The sequence below is a fragment of the Mastigoproctus giganteus genome, chromosome 13 (assembly GCF_048544385.1).
Source record: "Mastigoproctus giganteus isolate SK-2022 chromosome 13, ASM4854438v1, whole genome shotgun sequence".
Lineage (NCBI taxonomy): Eukaryota > Metazoa > Arthropoda > Arachnida > Uropygi > Thelyphonidae > Mastigoproctus > Mastigoproctus giganteus.
This window is the reverse complement of record NC_143587.1, coordinates 42,885,913-42,913,192: the sequence shown is the minus strand read 5'-3', so window position 1 is coordinate 42,913,192 and position 27,280 is coordinate 42,885,913. Positions and strand designations below refer to the sequence as shown.

General features: G+C 37.7%; 1 protein-coding gene across 1 annotated transcript in view; it reads left to right on the top strand.

Annotated features, from left to right (window-relative positions):
- TppII (Tripeptidyl-peptidase II) overlaps positions 1-27,280 on the top strand; it is a 647,643-nt gene that overhangs the window by 158,852 nt on the left and 461,511 nt on the right. The window contains exon 8 of the mRNA XM_090387764.1: positions 18,391-18,545. Coding sequence (XP_090243890.1) covers positions 18,391-18,545 — 155 coding nt within the window. The remainder of the gene's footprint in view (positions 1-18,390; positions 18,546-27,280) is intronic.

Below are 27,280 nucleotides of genomic sequence, written 5' to 3'. Positions count from 1 at the left end.
GAAAATCTCTTGGCAAACTGTATTAAGCACCCATAATCCTGAAGGCATTTTTAATACAGATGAAACAGAGTTGTACTACAGGGCTACCCCAGAACACTGCATGATTTTTAAAAATTCCTCTGCATATGCAGAAAAGAAGATCTAGGATTACAGCTCTTTTAACATGGAACATGATGGGAACAATCAAGATGAGGCCATTAGTTATAGGAAAGAGTAAATCGCCTAGATGTTTTAAAGGAGTAAAACTGCCTGTTGAATAAAGAAGCTGTCATCCAAACATTAATACCAATGCTTGGATGACAGCTTCTTTATTTAAAGATTATCTTTATAAATGGGATTTGAAATAGGATAAGAAAAACAAAAAAAAATTGCATTGGTTTTGAACAACTGCCCAGCTCATCCAAAGTTGACTTTCAACAACATTGAATTAGTTTTTCTACCTTCAAATACCACATCACTGATTCAACTTCTCGGCCAATGAATAATAAAAACCTTTTAAGATCTTTTATTGATTGGATATGAGGTGAAGAATCATCCAGTCTATAGATGAATGTTTGGGAACATCATCCGATATCACAAAACAGATAAATGTTCCAGATGCACTTCATATGATGAGTGCCTGGAATGAAGTTTCCAAAACCTGCATCAGCAATTGTTTCAAAAAATGTGGATTAATTAATTATTCATGATGGTCAGCTAAATCATGATACTATCACATTGAAAAGCCTGAAGACATGGGTGAACAGGAGTTTAATGATTGGGTGGGAATAAATGGTGATCTACAAGTTACTACAGCTTTAACAGATGAAGAAATTGCCCAGTCTGTTACTGATAATTTTGCCGAGGAGGAAAGTGAAAATTAACCGGAATGAATTCCAGTTACAAAATGGCAAATTCATGAAACTATAGCCACCCTGAGGAGAGTGTTGGAAGAAACTTGTGCAAGTTATCGTGAATATAGACTGTTATACATTGTTGAAAAATCTGTAAATAGACATTGTAGTGATAATTTAAGGCAATCTAAAATAAGTGACTATTTTAAATTATAATCATATTACAAAGTATTATGTTTAATTATGTGTATTAATTAAGCTATGTATATAAGTATAAATTTATTTTTATTTTCCTAACTTGTGGATAATATTCTTCCAATTTTCACTTATCATTTAATTGGTAATAAACCTTTGGTAATAAAGTGTAAATTTGTGCTTTATATCTTTATTTTTATAACCTCTGGATAATATTTGTTAATTTTCGCTTATTAGAATTGCTGTTTATTAGAATCAAAATCAATTTGCAAATGTGATTATTATAACCGCCACTGTATATTTAAAAAAAAAAAAAAAAAAAATGAAATAACTGCTGGATTTCTATTGATCCAATTTTAATGAAATTTGGGATGGCTCAACTCTTTCTAAAAGAGCCAAATATAAAATTTTATGAAACTCATCTGGTACATGTAGTTTTTACATGACAGACAGACAGACAGACATGGTGAAGATAATAGGCACTTTACATGTATGTGCTAACACACCTAGAAATTTAACTTATGTATTTTGTTCTCACATAGGTGCCTATCCAGCTGCTTAGAATTTCCCCAAACTGTCAATCTCAAATGCCTATGAAAGCAACTTGTTGCAAGCAATAATTAACAACTTGCTATGTAAATGAAATCTTCCTATAATCCAGTCTAAACCTCCCCCCCCCCCCTTTCCTGTAATTTATTATACAGTGGGATTTTGACCTACCTCTCTTTACAAGTTTGTTAAATCATCAGTAGGACAGAGTGGTCCTCCTTGCCACCTGTCTGCGCTACATGGAGAACTTCATGTCTGTTCTTATAAAGTGCAAGATTCAGAGTAGGATAATATAAGATCTATAAAGTGTAGCCTTGCAGTTTGCTGCTTGTCACTGATCATTAACTATCTCCTGACATATATCCCTTTGTTGATGTCATTTTAGAAAATTGACATACTAATTGGTCCACCTGTTACATTAGCCTTCCCCCACTCATTTCCACTTTCCTGGAAATGGGTGTGGCAGGGGTTGTTGGTTTGAAGTTTGTCGCAAGTCAACTGAGGCCAAATCATGTAAGTTCATGGTTTATTTCATATATACAGGGTGTTTCAAAATTATGTATACATACTTTAAAAATTTATATTTAATGAACAATGTATACAAATGTAAATTTTTTTTTTTTTGGTACTTTGAAGACAAAAAAACATTTTTTTTACAACAGTAAAACTTTAATTGTTCAAAATGCCCTCTGTTCAAAATGCCCTCTGTTCAAAGTGCCCTCCATCAGAATTAATGTACGAGTGGCATCTATCTTCAACAGATCAACATACTGAAATGCACAAATCAAGTGAAATTTTTCTGCTGCTTGTTGAATTTTCATCCACAATTCTCACTGTACAGAATTTAAAAACTGTCTGAGACCACTGTGGTCACCTTTACGGAAGCAAAACCCTTCCCTTTACCCCTGATGGCAATTATATCTTTAAATAAATCCCACATCAGTACACTGTGATTACTGCCATCTAGTGGTTCCTTTTCTGTAAATTCATAATACATGAATAATCTCTACTGATAATCAGATCAAGAGTATTACTCCCTCTGGTTGCCTCTCTGACATAGAAAACTATGTTCGAGAGGCAACCAGAGGGCTGTTTGTTTTTTAGGAGCATTAGCAGATAAGGCGATATTGCTCCAGGGGAATATGCGGTGGTCATTCTCTGACCTTTCCGCATCCTCCGTATTTGGTGGGCACAGGCTTGAACCCCGGTCTAATCAAGAAGCATGTGCTACACACTGCTGCTCCTGCCCATCTAACTATGGAGGCGCCATCAGAGGGAGTAAACCTGCTGTAGAAAACAATCATCCAGTAAATCCACAAAATTCTTGCTAGTGTGTGAATGGCCAATCTACAAGTTCCAGTCAGTATCTGGGAAGTTAAAATCTCCTATTATAAAGACATTCTGGTTTACTGGTCCACTATATTTCTTGGTATAGTCGTTCATTGTATAGCTATATAGTTGTTCATTACTGTACTTAACTACCCTGCCAACCTTTTACCATCTACAAACTTTGACATTAAGCCTGACATATCTTCATCGGTATCATTAATAAATGTTGAACACAACAATGGGCCTAACACTGAACCCTGGGGAACTACACTGATAACATTAGTCTGCAAAGAGCAGTGCCCACTGATAACCACTCTGTCTTCTTCCAATTAACTATCCCTTCAACTATAACAGTAACTTTCCCTTAATGCCACATTGCTCCATTTTATACAGCAGTCTTTTATGTGCAACAGTATCAAAAGCCCTCCTGAAATCCAAATATACAATATCAAAATTATTTTTTTTTTGCATCCAGTTCCTTGGTCATTGCATCATAGTAACCTATCAGATTGATTAGACAAGACTGACCCTTAACAAATCCATACCATGACTGCAGTATAATTGCATTCCTGTCCAGGTGGTCTTTCATTACCTCTTTAACCAATTATTCCATTATTTTCCCTGGAACAGGTGTTAAGCTGACAGGTCTGTAATTGCTCATACTACCTTTTGATCCCCCTTTATGAATTGGGGATACATTTTCACATCTCCAGTCCATAGGGATTGAAGGATGCTCTCATGATAATGAAACCATCCTTCAATGGCTAAGGGTTTGCTTACCTCCTTTGCCATTTCCCTTTATATGATTGAATAGATCCCATCTGCCCCAGGTACCATTTTTATGTTCAGCTTCAACAACTTCTCTTCAATTTTCCTTTCAGTTATCACACAATCATTTAGCTCTCCATTGGAGTTTGACGTTAAGAAATCTGAAAATGCTCCATTCCTCAACTTAGCATTAGCATTAGTAGAGGCATTTGATGCAAGAAAGCAAGCTTATGCAGCATCAGCCAAAAAAATTAAAGTAAAATAAATAAATAAAAAATAACCACTTCCACTTCACTCCTCTGTTCGTTCGAAATACCTGTCCAGCCGAGCCTTAAACTTATTTAGGCTATCAACTTCCACGACAAGGGATGGAAGTCTGTTCCACCTACCAACCACCCGCTGGCTAAAGGCAAATTTCCGCACATCTATCCTACATCTGTCTTTCCTCAATTTGAATTTATACCCTCTGAGGTGATTATTCTGAGCAAGAGGAAGAATCCCATCAGCATTGAGCATGCTCAAACCATTCAAGGCTTTGTACACCTCTATCAGATCACCTCGCTGGTGTCTAGTCTCCAGACACTGTAGTTCGCAAAACTTAAGCCTTTCTTCTTAAGAGTACCCCTTTGTTCTATTCAATAATCTTGTTGCCCTTCTCTGTACTCGTTCCAGCAGCTCTACATCCTTCTTGAAATGAGGTCTCCAGGCCTGTATACAGTACTCTAGGTGTGGCCTGACCATTGCCTTATACAAGGGAATAATCACCTCCTTATCCCTGCTAGAAAAATTCCTATATATCATTGACAATACACCATGAGCTACCCTTGCAGCCCGTCTGCACTGCTCAGAGAACTTCATATCTGCCTGCACAACCACCCCCAGGTCCCTTTCATTCTCTACCACTGTCAGTGTAGTACCACAGAGTTGATACGTTGCTCTGGGGTTGCTGTTTCCCATATGTAGTACTTTACATTTGTCAATGTTAAACTTCATTTGCCACCTCTCAGCCCATCTGCTCAACCTTTCCAGATCCTGTTGCAGCAGCATAGTGTCAGTAGTGTCCTTGACAACCCTGCCAACCTTTGTATCGTCTGCAAACTTGGACATTAAGCTTGATATACCATCATCAATATCATTTATAAATACAGAAAACAATAAAGGACCCAATACTGAACCCTGAGGGACTCACTAATAACATTAGTCCACGATGAGCAGTGTCCATTGATTACCACTCTCTGTCTTCTCCCCCTCAACCACCCCTTTATCCATAGCAGCAATTTGCCTCCATTGCCACACTGCTCCAGTTTGTGCAGCAGTCTTCCATGTGCAACAGTATCAAAAGCCTTTCTAAGATCCAAGTATATAATATCAAAGTTATTCCCTGCATCCAGTTCTTTTGTGACTGCATCATAGTATCCAATCAAATTGGTCAGGCAAGACTTCCTCTTAACAAACCATGCTGTGTCTGAACTATAACTGAAGTCTTGTCTAGATGATCCTGCAGTGCTTCTTTAACCAGTGCCTCCATTAATTTTCCGGGAACAGAAGTTAAACTCACAGGTCTATAATTACTTGTGTCAGCCTTTGATCCTCCTTTGTGAATTGGGGTCACATTTGCACATTTCCAGTCCATGGGTACCTCCCCTGAGTCCAAAGAAGCTTTCATAATTATGGCTAAGGGTTTGCTTACTTCCATTGCTGCCTCCTTTAATATAACTGGATAGATTCCATCCACCCCAGGTGCCTTTCTTGTGTTTATCTTCAACAATTTCTCCTCCACTTTACTCTCAGTTATTACAAGATTCTCTAGCTTACTGCCAGAGTTGAATACACCTCTGGCATTCCCCTCGCTGAATAACTCCTCATGTGTGAATGTCGATGCAAAATATTCATTTAGTTTGTTAGCTATCTGAGCAGGATCATCAACAGTTGACCCATCGATATCAAGTGGACCAATCTGATTCATCCCCTTCCTTCTAGAGTTTACATAAGTAAAGAACTCTTTGCTGTTTTTCTTTGCATCCTTTGCCAAGGATTTCTCGTAATCTGTCTTTGCCTGCCTAACCTCCTTTGTAACTTGGTTACAGATCAACTTGTATCTATCATAGGCTTCTGTGTCACGTGTTAATTTGTATGTATCCCATGCATTTTTCTTCTCTGCCATATGCCTCATTAGTTCATCTGACATCCATTTAGGCCTAAACCTTGAACAATATTTCTTAGTTGGTATGTAAAGCCTAGTAGCTTCCAAGATAAGTTCTTTGAATGCTTCCCATTTTGAATTTGCTGTTGGTAACATCATCAGTTGATCCCACTGTATAGAATTTAAATACTGTCTCAGTCCATCGTAGTCACCTTTACGAAAGCAATACCCCTTCCCTTTACCCCTAATGGTAGTTACCTCTTTGAGTAAATTCCACTTCAGAACACTGTGATCACTGCCACCTAGTGGTTCATTTATCTGCAGATTCTTAATGCATGAAGAATCACTACTGATAATCAAATCAAGAGTATTACTCCCTCTAGTTGCCTCCCGAACATGCTGATGTAGAAAACAATCATCCAATAAATCCACAAAAGCCTTGCTAGTGTGTGAGTGACCAGCCCCCAAATTCCAGTCAATATCTGGGAAATTAAAATCCCCCATAATAAGACTCTCTGATTTACTGGCCCACTCTATTTCTCTGTACAGTTTCTTATTATACTCATCAGAGTCATTAGGCCTATAGCACACTCCTACTCTCAATTTTGATCTCCCAATGCTTATGTCACACCAAACTGACTCGACACTGCACTGTCCAGCGATGTCGACTGGCTTCACTTCCTTGGATTTTATGTGTTTCTTAACTAATAGCATAACCCCTCCTCCCTTCCTATCCTGTCTATCCTTTCTGTAGACATTGTACTCCCCAAATTCCAGTTCTGCATTCCTTATATCTGTGTGACACCATGTCTCTGAAATCCCAACAATATCTGCCTTTGATGTTTTGAGCAATACCTCAAATTCATCAAATTTATTTACTAAACTCCTAGCATTGGTGTACACGCAAGTATACATGCACCTGCTCTTCCTCTTAGCCACCCTAACACAACCCATGTGTTTACTTGTACCCCAATGATTCCCAGCAGTCTCTGAAATATCCTGCATCTTATTTTCCAGGCTTCTGCTCATTCCAATAGAAGCAGTGCAAGAATCACTTTCTCCTCTGCCAGTGGCACCTGTTAATCTATTAGTCCTTGTATCCCCCCAATCTAGCAGTTTTCCGACCCTCCTAACACTGCCTCGATAGCATCAGCAAACATTCTTGCACCCTTTCTATTTAAGTGTATCCCATCCTGTAGAAGCAATCTCTCCTGTTAACAAGTACAGACCAGGCTGAAAAAAATTCTACCCCTTGAGCCCTGCACAATCTTTCCAGGGCCGAATTGATCGACAGGGCTCTCATCATATACTCCCTCCTATCGTGTCTGGGCAGAATTGCAGACACTTTCAAATTCAACCCTAATTCACGGCTTTTTTTTTTCATCCGTGACCTGTACTTGTTAAGTAATTCCGCCGGTCTCCTACTCTTAATATCATTAGTGCCAACGTGTACAACTATATCACCTTTTGTGCCCTTAAAAGATGATATCCGCTCTACAACGTCATCAACCTTTGCCCCTGGCAGACATACCCTGGTCCTGTTCCACCTATCCTTTTTACAAAGCATGTTTCCCGTTTCCCCTGACAATAGAGTCACCAACAACAACTAGTTCCTTTGGGACCAGCGCATTCTGCCTTGGGGGCTGCCGCTGTGTTGCGCGATGACCAAGTGCAAGCTCTGGCATTGGTGTGGGCAGCTGAGAGCTTGATGGGCCCCTCACTTGTAATCCTTCCAGGGTATCCACCCTGTCCTTCAAGCTCTCATATAGGCCCATAACAATGCTGAGTTGATGTCTGATTTCCTTACTCTCCTTGCATCGCGCACATACAAAGACATCCCCCATGGCAGTATCATGTCCCATACCTGACTGCTCCGCAAACATCAAGCAAATAGTGCATCTTAAAAGGCTGTGATTCACAGGGAACTGCCCCCCTCAGTTCTCCTCTGAGCCACAGCATTCCCATTAGCTTGAGCCTTTTGCTTTGCTGCTCTGGTTTGAGTCATGATTTCGATTTACTTTCAATAAAAATTTCAATTTCAGTACAAAATTAAATCCTAAACTTGTATCTCAACACAGTTATAAAGCTATATTTATGTTTCAGTAACGAGTGTTATTACGAAATCTACGAGTGTTAGCTACGATATAGTTGTTTCAGTAACGAGTGTTATCTACGAAATATTTGTTTCAGTAACGAGTGTAATCTACGAAATATTTATGTTTCAGTAACGTGTGTTATCTACGAAATCTACGAGTGTTAGCTACGATATTTGTTTCAGTAACGAGTGTTATCTATGAAATATTTGTTTCAGTACCGAGTGTTATCTACGAAATCCCTTTATATAACTTCCGTATCAAGTTATGTATTAATTATTTATTTTTACTAATTATTTATATTACGTAACCTAAGTGGTTATATGTATAGTTAAAAGTACAATTTAATTGCCAATGAACTTCATGGAATCAACATTCAAACTTAAACTCACATCAGATCCTACAGAATCTACTAATGTGGTCAATTATGGTAACGACTTGGTCTTCAATTGCAATGTTTAGTTTGAAATAGAATTTTGTTTAGTTTAGTTAATAGTTTGAATTGTTTCAACTATGTATCCTACTTTAGTTACCACAAATCTTTATTGTTGATTGTAAATGAAAATACTGAATAAAATAAAACTGATTTCATTAAGCTTAAATTGTATTTTTTTCATTTCACATGATGTTATTCATGGATCCACCTTTGGTTCCATGGAGCCAATGTAGATTTTTTGCATCCAGTTTCTTTGTAACCACATAGTGTCCAATCAGATTTGTCAGACAAGATTTTCCCTTAAAAAACCCATGCTGTGTATGAATTATTACTGCAGTCTTGTCTAGATGATCCTGCAATGCTTCTTTAACCAGTGACTCCATTATTTTTCCCAGAACAGAAGTTAAGCTGACAGGTCTGTAATTTCTGGTGTTGCCCTTAGATCTCCCTTTGTGAATCGTGGATACATTTGCACATCTCCAGTCCATGAAGACTTCCCCCGAGTCTAAGGATCTCTCATAATTATGGCTAAGAGTTCGTTTACTTCCTTTGCTACCTCCTTTAATATAACTGGATAGATCTCATCCACCCCAGGTGCCTTTCTTATGTTTAACTTTAACAGTTTCTCCTCTACTTTGCTCTCTGTTATTAAAAAATCATTGAGCTTCCTGTTTAATAAGTGAGTTTAATAAGCTTCTCTCCTCCACTTCCTTACAGAATTCCTCATATATGAATGTAGATGCAAAATACTGATTCAGTTTGTCAGCTATCTGAGCAGGATCATCATCAGTCGAACCATCGATATGAAGTGGACCAATCTGATTTATCTCCTTCTAGAGTTTATATAAGTAAAGATGTTGTTGCTGCTTTTCTTAGCATCGTTTACCAAAGATTTGTCAATCTGCCTTTGCTTGCCTAACCTCCTTTGTGACTTGATTACAGACTAGCTTGTATCTACCATAGGCTTCTGTATCACCTGATAATTTATATGCATTCCATGCATTTTTCTTCTCTGCTATGAGTCTCATTAGTTCATCTGAAATCCATTTAGGTCTAAACCTTGAACAGTATTTCTTAATTGGTATGAAAAGCCTGGTAGTTTTCACGATTAATTCCTTGAATGCTTCCCATTTAGAATTTACTGTTAGTAACATTATTAGTTAGTTGGTCTCACTGGTGGTCCCTGAAAATTTGTAGCAACAAATTTTATGGGAAACGCAAAGCAAATAACTGTCAACTCCTTGTGAAAAATCTTCTCTCATCACCATAAATTAGGCTGTAACATGTTATTAAAAATACACTTTTGTCACTTCCATTTGGATTTTTACTCCGGACATCCCGGGAATATTAGGTGACGAGAATGGCGAGAGATTAAATCATTACATCTGAGCAATGGAGAAGTGATAACTAAAGACAATGGAACTCTGCAATGCTGACTGACTATTGCTGGACTTTGGACAAGAGATGCTCAGATGTGAGGTACAAATGACAGGCGAAGAAATGTCAAATATGAATTAAGTGATTTTATGCATTTTGCTGATCAGTGTGATTTATTTTATTATTTTTTTTTTTCAATTACTAAAAATGTATCAATTTTTATTATTTTAAACTGTTTTATAAAGTTTTTTTTTTTTTTTTTTTGTGCATATAAAATATATTAAAACAGTACAGCAGATCTTTATTTATTCTATTTTAGTCCTACGTAGCTTATAGTGGTAGTGGCATGTGATGCAAGAAAGCAAGTGTATGAGCTTATGTAGCATCAACCAAAAAAAAAAAAATTTCCAAACCAATTCCCTCTAAATTTTTGTCCAGTTCCTTCTTAAATTTAATTATCATATCAACTTCCGCAATGACAGTAGTAGTAGTGGCATGTGATGCAAAAAAAGCAAATGTATGGGCTTTATGCAGCATCAGCCAAAAAAAAAAAAATCAAAAAAAATCACACCATTCCCTCCAAATGCCTGTCCAGTTCCTCCTTAAATTTATTCAAGCTATCAACTTCCACAATGACAGATGGAAGTTTGTTCCAGAAATTAACCACCCGCTGGCTAAAGGCAAATTTCCGCACATCTAATCTACATCTGTCTTTTCTTAATTTGAATTTATGCCCACTTAGGTTCGTAATCTGAACAAGTGGAAGGATCCCATTAGAATTCAGAGTGCCGAACCCATTCAAGGCCTTATACACCTCAATCAGATCACCGCGCAGGTGCCTAGTCTCCAGCCACTGAAATTTGCAGAACTTAAGCCTCTCTTGATAAGAGGATCCCTTCATTCCCCTCACCAATCTTGTTGCCCTTCTCTGTACACGATCAAGTAAATCTACATCCTTCCTAAAATGAGGCCTCCAGACCTGTATGCAGTACTCAAGGTGTGGCCTGACCATTGCCTTATACAGAGGGATAATCACCTCCTTTTCCCTGCAAGCAAAATTCCTATATATCATTGACAAAACCCCATGACCTGCCCTGGCAGCCTGTCTGCATTGCTCAGAAAACTTCATATCTGCCTGCACAATTACTCCCAGGTCTTTTTCATTTTCTACCACCTTAAGTGTAGTACCACACAGTTGGTACGTTTCTCTGGGGTTACTTCTACCCAAATGCAGTACTTTGCATTTGTCAAGGTTAAACTTCAGTTGCCACTTCTTAGCCCATCTGCCCAAATTATCTAGATCCTGTTGCAGTAGCACACTGCCATTACTGTCATTAACAACCCTGCCAACCTTTGTATCATCTGCAAACTTCGACACTAAGCCTGATATACCTTCATCAATATCATTGATAAATATACAAAACAACAGTGGACCCAACACCGAACCCTGTGGGACTCCACTAATAACATTAGTCCAAGAAGAGCAGCACCCATTGATTACCACTTAACCATCCTTTTATCCATTGTAGCAACTTACCCTTAATACCATTCTGCTCCAATTTATACAATAGTCTTCCATGTGCAACAGTGTCAAAAGCTTTCCTGAAATCCAAATATATGATATCAAAATTATTTTTTGCATCCAGTTCCTTTGTAAAATTATTTTTTGCATCCAGTTCCTTTGTAACCACATCATAATATCCTATCAAATTTGTCAGACAAGACTTTCCCTTAACAAATCCATGCTGTGTCTGAATTATTGCTGCAGTCTTGTCTAGATGATCCTGCAATGCATCTTTAACCAGCGACTCCATTTAACCAATGCATCTTTAACCAGCGACCTCCCCTGAGTCCAAGGATGCTCTCATAATTATGGCTAAGGGTTTGCTTAGTTGCTTTGCCGCCTCCTTTAATATAACTGGATAGATCCCATACACCCCATGTTCTTTTCTTACGTTTAACTTCAACAGTTTCTCTTCCACTTTGCTCTCAGTTATTACAAAATCATTACGTATCCTGCTACAATTTGATAACCTTCTGCCATTTTCAAACCTTAATAATTCCTGATGTGTGAATGTAGATGCAAAATACTCATTCAGTTTGTTTGCTATCTGAGCAGGATCATCAACAGTCGAACCATCGATGTCAAGTGGACCAATCAGATTCATCCCCTTCCTTTTAGAGTTTATATAAGTAAAGAAATCCTTGCTGTTTTTCTTAGCATCTTTTGACAAGGATTTCTTGTAATCTGCCTTCGCCTGCCTAACCTCGTTTGTAACTTGGTTACAGATCAACTTGTAGCTATCATAGGCTTCTGCGTCACGTGTGTATTTTTGTATGCATCCCATGCATTTTTCTTCTCTGTTACGAGTCTCATTAGTTCATTTGACAACCATTTAGGCCTAAACCTTGAACAATATTTCTTTATAGGTATGAAACTTTTAGTAGCCTCCACGATTAATTCCTTGAATGCTTCCCACTTAGAATTTACTGTTGGTAACATCATCAGTTGATTCCACTGTACAGAATTTAAAAACTGTCGAGACCACTGTACTCGCCTTTACGGAAGCAAAAACCCTTTCCTTTACCCCTGATGATAATTAAATCTTTAAGTAAATCCCACGTCAGTACACTGTGATCACTGCCACCTAGTGGTTCTTTTATCTGCAAATTCCTAATACATAAATGATCACTGCTGATAACCTGATCAAGAGTATTACTTTCTCTGGTTGTCTCACGAACATGCTGCTGCAGAAAACAATCATCGAATAAATCCACAAATGTCTGACTAGGGTGTGAGTGCCCAACCAACAAGTTCCAGTCAATATCTGGGAGGTTGAAATCCCCCATTATAAGACATTCTGATTTACTAGCCCACTATTTCTCTGTACAATTGTTCATTGTACTCATTCGAGTCATTAGGCCTATAACACACTCCTACTCTTATTTTTGCTTTCGCAGTGCTTATATCACCAAACTAACTCAGCAGTGCACTGTTCATCTATATCAAATGGATGCACTTCTTTTGATTTTATGTTTTTCTTAATTAACAGCATAACACCTCCTCCCTTCCTATCCTGTCTATCCTTTCTGTACACATTGTACTCCCTAAATTCCAGTTCGGCATTCCTTATATCAGTGTGACACCATGTCTCTGATATCCCAACAATATCCGCCTTTGATGTCTTGACCAACACTTCAAATTCATTAAATTTATTTACTATACTTCTCGCATTGGTATACATGCAAGCATACATGCTCTTACTCCTATTCTTTGTTACCCTAACATATCCCATATACCCACCCGTTCCACGATGACCGCCACCCGTCCTTGAAACCCCTAACACCCCACGCTCCAGGTCGCTACTTATTCTAATAGAAGTTGTGCAAGAATCACCATCACCTCTGCCTACAGCTACTGTTAAACTATTAGTCCTTGTATCCCCCCGAGCTATCAGTTTTCCGACCCACCCAACACTGCCTCGATAGCATCAGCAAATATTCTTGCACCCTTTCTATTTAAGTGTATCCCATCCCTGTAGAAGCAATCTCTGCTGTTAACAAGTACAGTCCAGGGTGAAAAAAATTCTATCCCTTGAGCTTTGCACAATCTTTCCAGGGCCGAATTGATCGACAAGGCTCTCATCATAGTTGGAAGTTAGTTCCAGCAATTAACCACCCGCTGGCTAAATGAAAATTACCGCACATCTATTCTGCATCTGTCTTTCCTCAATTTGAATTTATGCCCCCTTAGGTTCATAATCTGAACAAGTGGAAGAATCCGATCAGAATTCAGCGTGCTCAACCATTCAAGGCCTTATACACCTCAATCAGATTACCTTGCAGGTGCCTAGTCTCCAGCCACTGCAATTTGCAGAACTTAAAGCCTCTCTTGGTAAGAGGATCCCTTCATCCCCTCACAAGTTTTGTTGCCCTTCTCTGTACACGCTCAAGCAAATCTACAACCTTCCTAAAATGAGGCCTCCAGACCTGTATGCAGTACTCAAGGCATGGCCTGACCATTGCCTTATATAGAGGGACAATCACCTCCTTTTCCCTGCTAGCAAAATTCCTGTATATCATTGACAAAACCGCATGACCTGCCCTGGCATCCTGTCTGCATTGCTCAGAAAACTTCATATCTGACTGCACAATTACTCCCAGGTCTTTTTCATTTTCTACCACCTTAAGTGTAGTACCACACAGTTGGCATGTTTCTCTGGGGTTACTTCTACCCATATGCAGTACTTTTGTCAGCATTTGTCAATATTAAACTTCAGTTGCCACTTCTCAGCCCATCTGCCAAATTTTCTAGATGCTGTTGCAGTAGCACACTGCCATTACTGTCATTAACAACCCTGCCAACCTTTGTATCATCTGCAAACTTTGACACTAAGCCTGATATACCTTCATCAATGTCATTGATAAATATACAAAACAACAGTGGACCCAACACTAAACCCTGTGGGACTCCACTAATAACACTAGTCCACAAAGAGCAGCATCCATTTTTCACTACCCCTGTCTTCTCCCACTCAACCATCCTTTTATCCATTGTAGCAACTTACCCTCAATACCATTCTGCTCCAATTTGTACAGTAGTCTTCCATGCACAACAGTGTCAAAAGCTTTCCTGAAATTCAAGTACAGTGGATTCCAGTTATTTGGCCACCGGATAATCTGGGCAGCCGTTTATTTGGGGCAAATCTTAAAAAACAGAAACCAGTCAAGAAAATAGCCAGGGTTTACTTTGCTTAATTGGGACAGCATGGTGTTTAACTGGGGCAGGAGACCACAGTGCTGGAGATTACCCTACGATTGTCTCCAACGGTACCACGTGGTTTGGTCGAAATTCTGGAGGTCACAACCATAAAACAATAAAAACAAGTAGCAGTCACCTGTTTATTGGGAAGGGCAACAAGGTTAGTGAATGGAAGAAAGGGTTGCTCTTACGAAGAAAGGCTGTTAGTGAAATCTATCATAAACAGACAGTAAACTCGATCTTACTTAGTTTGCGATAACACTGACAACTGAAATTCTGTGAGTTATTATGGTGAAATGTGTTTACACTTCCATGAAATCTTCAATCATATAAAAAAATTAATTTTCAGATCTTCTCTTCATTCCTATTTTTAAAGCTTTGTAATTCGTTACTCCGTTTTTGCTTGTGCGTATTGTTTTACTTGCAATTTGTGTGTGTGTGCCGTATTCTTTGTTATTGGTTGCTTATCTTTCTACTGTTTTAAATTTTAACCCCCACCCACAAATGTCAGTGAACAGAAATGTCAACTAGTTCATATGTGCATATTACAGTATGTATTAATTATTCCGATTATCACATATATTCTTCTGATTTTCACGTATCATTTAATTTTTTAATTGGTAAGGTAATAAAGGGTAAATTTGTGCTTAATATATCTTTGCTTTTTATAGCTTGTGGATAATATTCCTCCTATTTTCGCTAATTAGAATCACTGTTTAATAGAATTAAAATTCAATTCATAAATGTGATCGCAATGACCGGGGTTTACTGCACATCATATAGTGAACTGTACTTTACTGTGGTGACTCCCATCGTAACGTGATTTGATTGTACAGTGAACCAATTGTAAAGGGGGAGGATACATTGTATTTTTAACTATTTACATGCAACTTCGGATAACTGGGGCAACCACTTAATCGGGCCAAAATGCACTAGTCCCGGTGTGTCCCAAATAACCGGAATGGACTGTATATGATATCAAAATTATTTTTTGCATCCAGTTCCTTTGTAACCACATCATAATACCGAATCAAATTTGTCAGACAAGGCTTTCCCTTATCAAACCCATGCTGTGTCTGAATTATTGCTGCAGTCTTGTCTAGATGATCCTGCAATGCATCTTTAACCAGTGACTCCATTATTTTATCCGGAACAAAAGTTAAAAACTAACTGGTGTGTAATTATTCGTGTCACCCTGCGATCCCCCTTTGTGAATTGGGGATACATTTGCACATCTCTAGTCTGTGGGGACCTCCCCTGAATCCAAGGATGCTCTCATAATTATGGCTAAGGGTTACTTCCTTTGCCATAATTTCTAATATAACTGGATAGATCCTATCCACCCCAGGTGCCTTTCTTATGTTTAACTTCAACAATTTCTCCTCCACTTTGTTCTCAGTTATTACAAAATCATTAAGCACCCTTCTACAATTTGATAACCTTCTGGCATTTTGAAATCTTAATAATTCCTCATGTGTGAATGTAGATGCAAAATACTCATTCAGTTTGTTTGCTATCTGAGCAGGATCATCAGCAGTTGAACCATCGATATCAAGTGGACCAATCAAATTCATCCCCTTCCTTTTAGAATTTATATATTTATATAAGTAAAGAAATCCTTGCTGTTTTTCATAGCATCCTTTGCCAAAGATTTCTTGTAATCTGCCTTCGCCTGCCTAACCTCCTCTGTGACTTGATTACAGACTAGCTTATATCTGCCATAGGCTTCTGTCTTGCCCAATAATTTATATGCATCCCATGCATTTTTCTTCTCTGCCACGAGTCTCATTAGTTCATTTGACAACCATTTAGGCCTAAACCTTGAACAATATTTCTTAATAGGTATGAAAGAAATATTATGTCTTATATTTTATAGAATATAAGACATTAGCAGGTATTTTCAAAACTACAAATCTCTGTTTATGAAAATGACTTGTAAACAGAATTACAGTACTAAACTAATGCTTTCTTAAAAAATATCCATACCACCTCATTCAAAATACCATATATGAAACAAGAAATAAATTAGAAAATCATCTAACAACAAAAAACATTACAGACACAAAAATAATCCTCCCATATCATAGTCAATTAGCCAGACAACTCAAAAATGTATTTTCTAACACTAAAATCACTTTAGTATTTTCATTTTATAATAAAATCAGTACGTATTTTAATAATTATAGACACTTTTAAAGTATAATATTGCAAGTATCAATAACATAGTATGGTTAATTCAATGTCAATAAGAATATAATGCATGTTGCATTGGCAACACTACTGTTAAATATGACACCTTGAATGTATCTAATATCAGAGCCTGTTATCACCATGCCAGCTTACACATTTACAATACCATACAACTGAACTCAGCCAACACATCCAGTCCACTCATTACATCAATCAAAAATTAATTCTGCAGTAACACTAATCAAATTACCTTCCAGTTATAAATTAACGACTTTTGAAGCACTTGCAATAGAATGGTTCAAACAAAAGTTTTTAGTTCCTAATGCCAAACTACCCACAATATTTTTAGCAGTATGGAATTTAAATAACATGAAATTTCCAATTTGCACCATGTGAATTAGAAACAAATACTCTCTTCATTCCTTGCCATTATGAACCAACCGATGATGGTGCGAACATTTCTCGTTTGGACTCTTGGTTCAATGTTGGTTTTATACAGTGAAACCCATATGATGAGCATTGAGAAAAGTGCACTTTCTTCTATGCAATTTAATTTTAACTAGTCTTTAATATAAGCACCTCCTTTATAAATTCATCTCATTCATTAATACACAAGTAGTTGGGAGGTAAGTTCTGGAATTTTAGGTTTCTGATCTTTTTGTCATTTCAACTCTGAAGGCGCCTCCGTAGCCGGGTGGGAAGGAGCAGCAGTGCATAGCACACGCTTCTTGATTAGACCGGGGTTCGAGCCCGTCACCACCAAATACGGAGGATGCGGAAAGGTCAGGGAATGACCACCGCATATTCCCGGAGCAATATGGCCTTAGTTGCTAATGCTCCTAAAAACCAAATAACAAACAAACAACTCTGAACTAAAGGGTTATCCATAACATCAATATAGTATTTCTAAGATATTAAAGATCTTGTCTTTTTCGGAACTTTCAACTTCTTTGTATCTACAGACAGATTTCATGGCCAAAATTTCTGTCTTAAATTTTGCCCAATTCACTCTCCTGAAAAATGCTTCCCATCCAATTGAACTTTCTTCCAGACTAGTTCTAAGGGCTATTGCTGCACCTTCCTTTTTCTGTATCCTTAATCTTACTTGCAGAATAAATCAATTTATAATTATTGTTTAGCTGCAGTTCACTAGTATTTGTTATCTTAATTTTAGTGATACCTGCTATTCAGATATTAATGAGCCTAATTTGACTTGTTATTTTACTTCATTGTCAGTCAAGCCTCTAACATTGATGGATGGTTTATCTTCTAAAAAATAACTTGATGGTTGGTATTATACATAAAATTACAAACAGGAGGATATTTAAATATTTGATTAATTTTTATGAATTCAATTTTAATGTATTTTTGTACTGTTTGAAGCTGGAAGGTATAGGGCACATCACTGTATATAGTATATTTTATAATGATGAAAGAGAGAGTACTGTCGTAATCTAGAAACCTAAACTTTGAATGCAGACTTGCGCGTGCACACACACACACACACACACACACCCCCCTCTGTGCTACAATTTTAGAATGCTTAAATAATCCAACATACATTTTTTAAAAAGTATTTGTGTGCATTTATTTTTTGATACGTTTGTATTTTGAATGACCCCATATGTTATAAATTCTTGCCTTGAAGTTTTTAAATTTGCTGTTGATAAATATTATTTAAAATAATAAAATTTGTTATGTAACTTTTGAAACAGCTGCACATGGAACCCACGTGGCAAGTATTGCTGCTGCTTACTTCCCAGATGAGCCTGAGAGGAATGGTGTTGCTCCTGGAGCGCAGATAATTAGTATATCCATTGGAGATATTCGTTTAGGATCCATGGAAACTGGAGCAGCATTAATGAGAGCCGTGAGTTGTTAAGTAACTTTATGGATCTTTCTGAGCCAGTTTAAAAGTAATAGAAGTAAATCACACTATGGTAACAATAGTCCTCTTGCAGTATTATTTTACAAAAATGTATGTGTAAGAATGTGTGGATGCCTGTTAGAAGTAAATTAAGTTTTATGAATTGGGAAAGTTAAATGCACACAGATAATGGTACAATTATACAAGATTAATTAATACAACATTATTTTTGTATCATTACAGAAAATTCCAACCAAATAATGTCACTTTAGGCAACCTCAGCTGTCCCTTCCCTCCAGCAGACGTGATCTTGTTGAGAATAGATTCTTCCTTCCATTATAGTATTCATAGTTTTGTAAAAATGGGAAGTCCTCAAGTATACTACTACTACTACTACTACTACTATAAGCTTTCTCTTTCCAAAAGCAGTACTTTCTGTCAGTAAGTGCATGCAGAGTATGCTGAGAAAAATTCTACCGCATGATCTTTGTAATGACTTTATAGCCTGAAAGTTCCAGCGTATTGATTGCCAAAGCTTGTTCCATAAAGATTTTCATGTCATGCCTGGGCAAAATTTCAGACACTTTCAGATTAGTCCTAACTCACTCTGAGAGTGTCTGGTACTGATGGACTCTATCCAATTATATTAAAAGAAATGTCAAAAGAGAACTAAACAGTTAACTATAATGAGAGCATCATTGGATTCAAAGGAGATCCTACAGAATGGATAACTACAAATGTATCCACACAAAAATGATTGAGCGTTTAGGAAATCACAGATGTTTAAGAACACACTAAAAGAGTATCAAAAGAGATAAAAAAACTTTATCAATAATAAGAGTGTATAGTCAGGGCATATGACTATACACTCAAGAAAGCAAGCTTATACAGCACTAGCCAAAGAAAAAATCCCTTCCCATTTCATCCAGTCATCCATTCACTTCAAATGTTTGTCTAGTTTTGCCTTGAATTTATTTAAGCTCACAATGACAAATGGAAGATTGTTCCTGTAATCAACCACCTGCTTGCTAAAGGAAAATTTCTGCAAATCTATTCTATAATTGTCATTCCTCAATTTGAATTTATGCCCTTTCAGGTGCATAATCTGAGCAAGAGGAAGAATTCCATCAGCATTGAGCTTGCTCAAATCATTCAAGACCTTATACACCTCAATCAGATCACTTTGCAGGTGCCTAGTCTTCAGATGCTGCAATTTGCAGAACTTAAGCTGTATTTGGTAAGAGCAATTCTTTGTTCCACTCTAATCTCATTACTCTTCTCTATACTCTTCCAGTAGCTCTACATCTTTCCTAAAATGAGGCCTCCAGAGACCTGTATGTAGTACTCAACATGTGGCCTGACCATTATACAAGGCGATAATCACCTCTTTTTCCCTGCTAGCAAAATTCTTGTATATCATTGACAAGGTCCCATGATCTTCACATCTATTTCTGAGCAGCCGTCTGACTGCTCAGAAAATTTCATATCTGATTGCACAATTACCCCCCCCCCCCCGGTCTTTTTCATTCTACACTACCTTAATTGTAGTACCGCACAGTTCGTACATTACTCTGCAGTTACTGTTACCCATATGCAGTTCTTTGCATTTGTCAATGTTAAACTTCAGTTGCCACCTCTCAGCCCATCCGCTCAACTTTTCTAGATCTTTTGCAGTAGCATACTGTCATTACCATCATTAACAACCCTACCAACCTTCGTATTGTCTACAAACTTAGACATTAAGCCTGATATATTTTCATTAATAGCATTGATAAATACAGAAAACAACAATGGGCCCAACACCGAACTCTGGAGGACTCCACTAATAACATTAGTCCACGAAGAGCAGTGTGTATTGATTACTACTCTGTCTTCTCCCACTCAACCATCCCTTTATCCATTGCAGCAACTTGCCATTAATGCCATACTGCTCAAATTTGTATAGTAGTCTTCCTTGTGCTACAGTATTAAAAGCTTTCCTAAAATCCAAGTATATGATATCAAATTATTTTTTGCATCCAATTCCTCTTTGACCATATCATACAATCCTTTTCCACATGTCCTGCAGTCTATCTAAGAATCTTATCTATGATCCTAAATGCTCCAGCTTATACGGCAAACTCTTGGTTTGATGGAATGAAATTGATAAATCTGAATATATGTAGACTGAAATGAATATGTATACTTACAGACTTTTATGGCTGTGCTGGACAAAGTTTGATATTGAAATTTTTGCAGTTTTCTTGAACATTCTATATTTTATTTGTTGATAATTATTAAAAATCCATTGTTAGTCAGTTCTACCTATATTTACCCAAAGAATATCATATATGCTTTTCATTTTCTGCTCTTTGAACAGTATACTTACAGACTTTTATGGCTGTGCTGCACAAAGTTTGATATTGAAATTTTTGCAGTTTTCTTGAACATTCTATATTTTATTTGTTGATAATTATTAAAAATCCATTGTTAGTCAGTTCTCTATATTTACCCAAAGAATATCATATATGCTTTTCATTTTCTGCTCTTTGAACAGTGGCAGTGCAATTGTGCAATTTATTCCATGTGTACGTAGATTTTGAGTCATCTTTGAGCATTATATCCAATTGTACCAGGTAGTAGTATTAGTGGCATGTGATGCAAAAAAGCAAGCTTATGTAGCATCAGCTAAAAAAAAAAAAAAAAAAACAATTTTACACATCCATTCCCTCTAAAAGTTTGTCCAGTTTCTCCTTGATTTTTATTTAAGCTGTCAACTTCCATGATGACACATGGAAGTTTTTTCTGGCAATCAACTACCCGCTGGCTAAAGGCAAATTTCCACACATTATTCTACAGAACTGTCTTTCCTCAATTTGAATTTATGTCCCTTCAGGTTCATAATCTGAGCAAGAAAGAATCTCATCTGAATTGAGCCTACTCAACCCATTCAAGGCTGTATACACCTCATTCAGATGCTGCAATTTTCAGAACTTAAGCCTTTCTTGGTAAGAGGACCCCTTTGTTGCCCTCACCAATCTTGTAACCCTTCTCTATACAGTAAACCCCCGCTATTCGCGGTATCTGGTTTCGCTTATTCGCGATCGCCGATTTAATATAAAATGAAACCTAAAAAAATGTTAATTTTAAAGCGCCGTGAATATTTTCCACCATAAAAAAAACATGGGCGTGGCTAAAATTATCTTCCCGGTCAAAACAGCGCTCAGAGGGTGTGGGGAGAAGGGTGACAAAATCGTGAGCGTGGATGTTTCTCGCTAATCCTTGTTCAGTATGTGTTATGCGCTTGTCATGGAAGGTTTCGTCGTTTGCTTTTAATTTATATGCTTATAAATTGAATAAATTTATCAATTTATAAATTTGATATGCTTACAAAAATGATAAATCTACCGTTTTGCAGTGTAAAACAGACTTTTTCGAGTGTGTTAACGGAAGAAAGTGACTTTATTGTGGACAAGTTCTTTCTAACCCCTACAAAAATATGGCTACGAATAACAAGAGAAATGTGAAAATATCAAAGACATTAGTGAATAAAATTGAGTTATTAGATAAAATTTCTAATGGTGAAAGTGTCTCCTCAGTGGCAAAACATTATAAAATTAATGAGTCAACGGTACGATCAATCAAAAAATCGGAAGAAAAAATCCACCGTAGTGTCCGTGAAAACACGCTAATTGCTTCAAAAATTTGCTCTGTAACTCGTGATGTTAAATTTGAAAAAATGGAAAAAGCTTTAAATCTATGGATAGAAGACCGAACTCAAAATAAAATTCCGTTAAGTTCACTCATCATTCGTGAAAATGCAAAACTCCTTTATCAACACTTTAGCGAAACTGGTGATAGCACTGGCCGGATAAGTTTTTTTGCTAGCAAAGGCGCTGTTTTGAAAGATTTGTTTGAAATTTCTAATAAATATTACATTTAATATTAAATTGTTTCTTATTTTCATTTCGATGCCATATGCCTGCATTTCACTATGTACTATGTACATAGTCATATTATGAAGGTACATGACAAAATTTTAGACTAGTTTTTCTTATATATTTCATACTGTGGAACGGAATCCCTTTATTACTATGGGAGCCATAACTCAGTATTTGCGTTTTCGGTATTCGCGACATTTCTCAGGAACGTAACCCCCGCAAATAGCGGGGGTTTACTGTACTCACTCAAACAACTCTACATTATTCATAAAATGAGGCCAAAGGGATAATCACCTCCTTTTCCCTACTAGCAACATTCCTGTATATCAGATTACAGGAATGATTACAGACTAGTTTATCATTGAAAACACTCCATGGCCTGCTCTGGCAGCCTGTCTACACTGCTCGGAAAACATCTGAATGCACAATTACTCCCAGGTTTTTTTTTTTCTACCACCCTAAGTGTAGTACCACACAGTTGGTATGGTACTCTGGTTATTTCTACCCATAAGCAGTAGTTTCTATTTGTTAATGTTAAATTTCAGTTTTCACTTCTCATCCCATCTGCCCAACTTTTCTAGATTATGTTGTTGTAGTAGCACACTGCCATTACTCTCATTAACAACCCTGCCAACCTTTGTATCATCTGCAAACTTTGATATTAGCATTAGCATTAGTAGAGGCATTTGATGCAAGAAAGCAAGCTTATGCAGCATCAGCCAAAAAAAAAAAAAAAAAAAACCCACTTCCACTTCACCCCTCTGTTCGTTCAAAATACCTGTCCAGCTGAGCCTTAAACTTATTTAGGCTATCAACCTCCACCACAAGGGATGGAAGTCTGTTCCACCAACCAACCACCTGCTGGCTAAAGGCAAATTTCCGCACGTCTATCCTACATCTGTCTTTCCTCAATTTGAATTTATGCCCTCTCAGGTGATTTTTCTGAGCTAGAGGAAGAATCCCATCAGCATTGAGCATGCTTAAACCATTCAAGGCTTTATACACCTCTATCAGATCACCTCGCTGGTGCCTAGTCTCCAGACACTGTAATTTGCAAAACTTAAGCCTTTCTTCGTAATAGCACCCCTTTGTTCCATTCACTAATCTTGTTGCCCTTCTCTGTACTCGTTCCAGCAGCTCTACATCCTTCTTGAAATGAGGCCTCCAGACCTGTATACAGTACTCTAGGTGTGGCCTGACCATTGCCTTATACAATGGAATAATCACCTCCTTATCCCTGCTGGAAAAATTCCTGTATAAAATTGACAATACTCCATGAGCTACTCTTGCAGCCCGTCTGCACTGCTCAGAGAACTTCATATCTGCCTGCACAACCACCTCCAAGTCCCTTTCATTCTCTACCACTGTCAGTGTAGTACCACAGAGTTGATACGTTGCTCTGGGGTTGCTGTTTCCCATGTGTAGTACTTTACATTTGTCAATGTTAAACTTCATTTGCCAACTCTCAGCCCATCTGCTCAACCTTTCCATATCCTGTTGCAGCAGCATAGTGTCAGTAGTGTCCTTGACAACCCTGCCAACCTTTGTATCATCTGCAAACTTGGACATTAAGCTTGATATACCATCATCAATATCATTTATAAATACAGAAAACAATAATGGACCCAACACTGAGCCCTGAGGGACTCCACTAATAACATTAGTCCACGATGAGCAGTGTCCATTGATTACCACTCTCTGTCTTCTCCCCCTCAACCACCCCTTTATCCATAGCAGCAATTTGCCTCCAATGTCACACTGCTCCAATTTGTGTAGCAGTCTTCCATGTGCAACAGTATCAAAAGCCTTTCTAAGATCCAAGTATATAATATCAAAGTTATTCCCTGCATCCAGTTCTTTTGTGACTGCATCATAGTATCCAATCAAATTGATCAGGCAAGACTTCCCCTTAACAAAACCATGCTGTGTCTGAGCTATAACTGAAGTCTTGTCTAAATGATCCTGCAGTGCTTCTTTAACCAGTGCCTCCATTAATTTTCCTGGAACAGAAGTTAAGCTCACAGGTCTATAATTACTTGTGTCAGCCTTTGATCCTCCTTTGTGAATTGGGGTCACATTTGCACATTTCCAGTCTATGGGTACCTCCCCTGAGTCCAAGGAAGCTCTCATAATTATGGCTAAGGGTTTGCTTACTTCCTTTGCTGCCTCCTTTAATATAACTGGATAGTTCCCATCCACCCCGGGTGCCTTTCTTGTGTTTATCTTCAACAGTTTCTCCTCCACTTTACTCCCAGTTATTTCAAGATTCTGTAGCTTACTGCTAGAGTTGAATACACCTCTGGCATTCCCCTTGCTGAATAACTCCTCATGTGTGAATGTCGATGCAAAATATTCATTTAGTTTGTTAGCTACCTGAGCGGGATCATCAACAGTTGACCCATCAATATCAAGTGGACCAATCTGATTCATCCCCTTCCTTCTAGAGTTTACATAAGTAAAGAACTCTTTGCTGTTTTTCTTTGCATTTCTTGCCAAGGATTTCTCGTAATCTGCCTTCGCCTGCCTAACCTCCTTTGTAACTTGGTTGCATATCAACTTGTATCTATCATAGGCTTCTGTGTCATGTGCTAATTTGTATGTATCCCATGCATTTTTCTTCTCTGCCATATGCCTCAGTTCATCTGACATCCATTTTGGCCTAAACCTTGAACAATATTTCTTAGTTGGTAAGTAAAGCCTATTAGCTTCCAAGATAAGTTCTTTGAATGCTTCCCATTCATATTGCCTGATATACCTTCATCACTATCATTGATAAATATACAAAACAAAAGTGGACCAAACATCGAACCCTGGTGGTATCCACTAATAACATTAGTTCACCAAGAGCAGTATCATTGATTAGCACTCTCTGTCTTCACCCACTCAACCACTCTTTTATTCATTGTAGCAACCTGCCCTTAATACCATCCCACTCCAATTAGTAAAATAGTCTTCCATGCACAACAGTATCAAAAGCTTTCCTGAAATCCAAGTATATGATATCAAAATTATTTTTTGCATCAAGTTCCTTTCTAAACACATCATAGTATCCAATCAAATTTGTCAGACAAGGCTTTCTCTTAAACTCATTCTGTGTCTGAATTATTATTGCAGTCTTGTCTAGATGATCCTGCAATGCTTCTTTAACCAGTGACTCCATTATTTTCCCCAGAACAGAAGTTAAACTGACAGGTCTGTAATTATTTGTGTCACCCTTTGACCCTCTTTTGTGAATTGGGGATACATTTGTTCATCTCCAGTCCATGGGGACTTCATAATTAGGGCTAAGGGTTTGCTTACTTCCTTTTCCGCCTCCTTTAATATAACTGGATAGATCCTATCCACTCTAGGAGCTTTTCTTATGTTTAACTTCAACAATTTCTCCTCTACTTTACTCTGTGTTATTAAGTGAATGTAGATGCAAAATACTGATTCAGTTTGTCAGCTATCTGAGCAGGATCATCATCAGTCGAACCATCGATACAAAGTGGACCAATCTGATTTATCCCCTTCTAGAGTTTATATAAATAAGTCCTTGCTGTTTTTCTTAGCATCTGTTGCCAAAGATTTGTCCTAATCTGCCTTTGCTTGCTTAACTGCCTTTGTGACTTGATTACAGACTAGCTTATATCTACCATAGGCTTCTATGTCACCTGATAATTTATATGCATTCCATGCATTTTTCTTCTCTGTTATGAGTCTCATTAGTTCATCTGACATCCGTTTAAGTTTAAATCTTTAAAAGTATTTCTTAATCGGTATGAAAAGCCTAGTAGCTTCCATGATTAATTCCTCAAATGCTTCCTATTTAGAATTTGCTGTTGGTAACATCATCAGTTGGTCCCACTGTATAGAATTAAAACTGTGCGAGACCATTGTAGTCACATTTATGAAAGCAAAAACCCTTCCCTTTATCCCTGATGGTAGGTATCGGACGTCAGAATATTTGGTGGTGGCTTGGTAAAAAAAAAAACCTTTCATTTTATAGATTGTGAAAGTGTGGTAAAAATGAATTTTTCATTGATTTTCGCTGCTAAAGTTTACACTACTCAAACAATACTTTATATTTGTACCTTTGAATATTTTCATTAAAAATAAGGAAATTTAATAACAGTCATTTTGTATAAAAAATGTGAAGCCAGACGCCTCTGTAGCCAGGGTGGGAAGGAGCAGTAGTGCGTAGCACATGCTTCTTGATTAGACCGGGGTTTGAGCCCGTCACCACCAAATACGGAGGATGCGGAAAGGTCAGGAATGACCACCGCATATTCATGGAGCAATATGGCCTTAGTTGCTAATGCTCCTAAAAACCAAATAACAAACAAACTCTCACTCACTCACACACACACACACACACACACACACACACACACACACACACACACACACACACACACACACACACACACACACACACACACAACCTGTCCAGCTAAAACGTCATGACCCACCTCATGTTTTAATAGATGTTCTATCATCCCTGGTGGCACAGCCATGATGAGAACCATTAAATATGATACTGCAGGTTCATGGCATGAGATCCGTAAGAAGTGTTTGGTAAACATGGGTAGGAGATGTCATCTGACAGACCTTGAAAAAGGGATGGTTGTTGGGTTCCAGTTGGACGGTGATATATTACAGAAGCTTCAAATCTTGTGCTGTTCTCAGAATGCTGTAGTTAAGATGTTCCAACAGTATTGGGTGCCCACAACTCATTGATAGTGGGACAGGGTCAAATTACAAAGTCACTGTAGGCTATACTGCCTTGTGCTAGCCACTAGATGCAAAATAGTAGAAAGTTTGTATCTGAATAGTGTA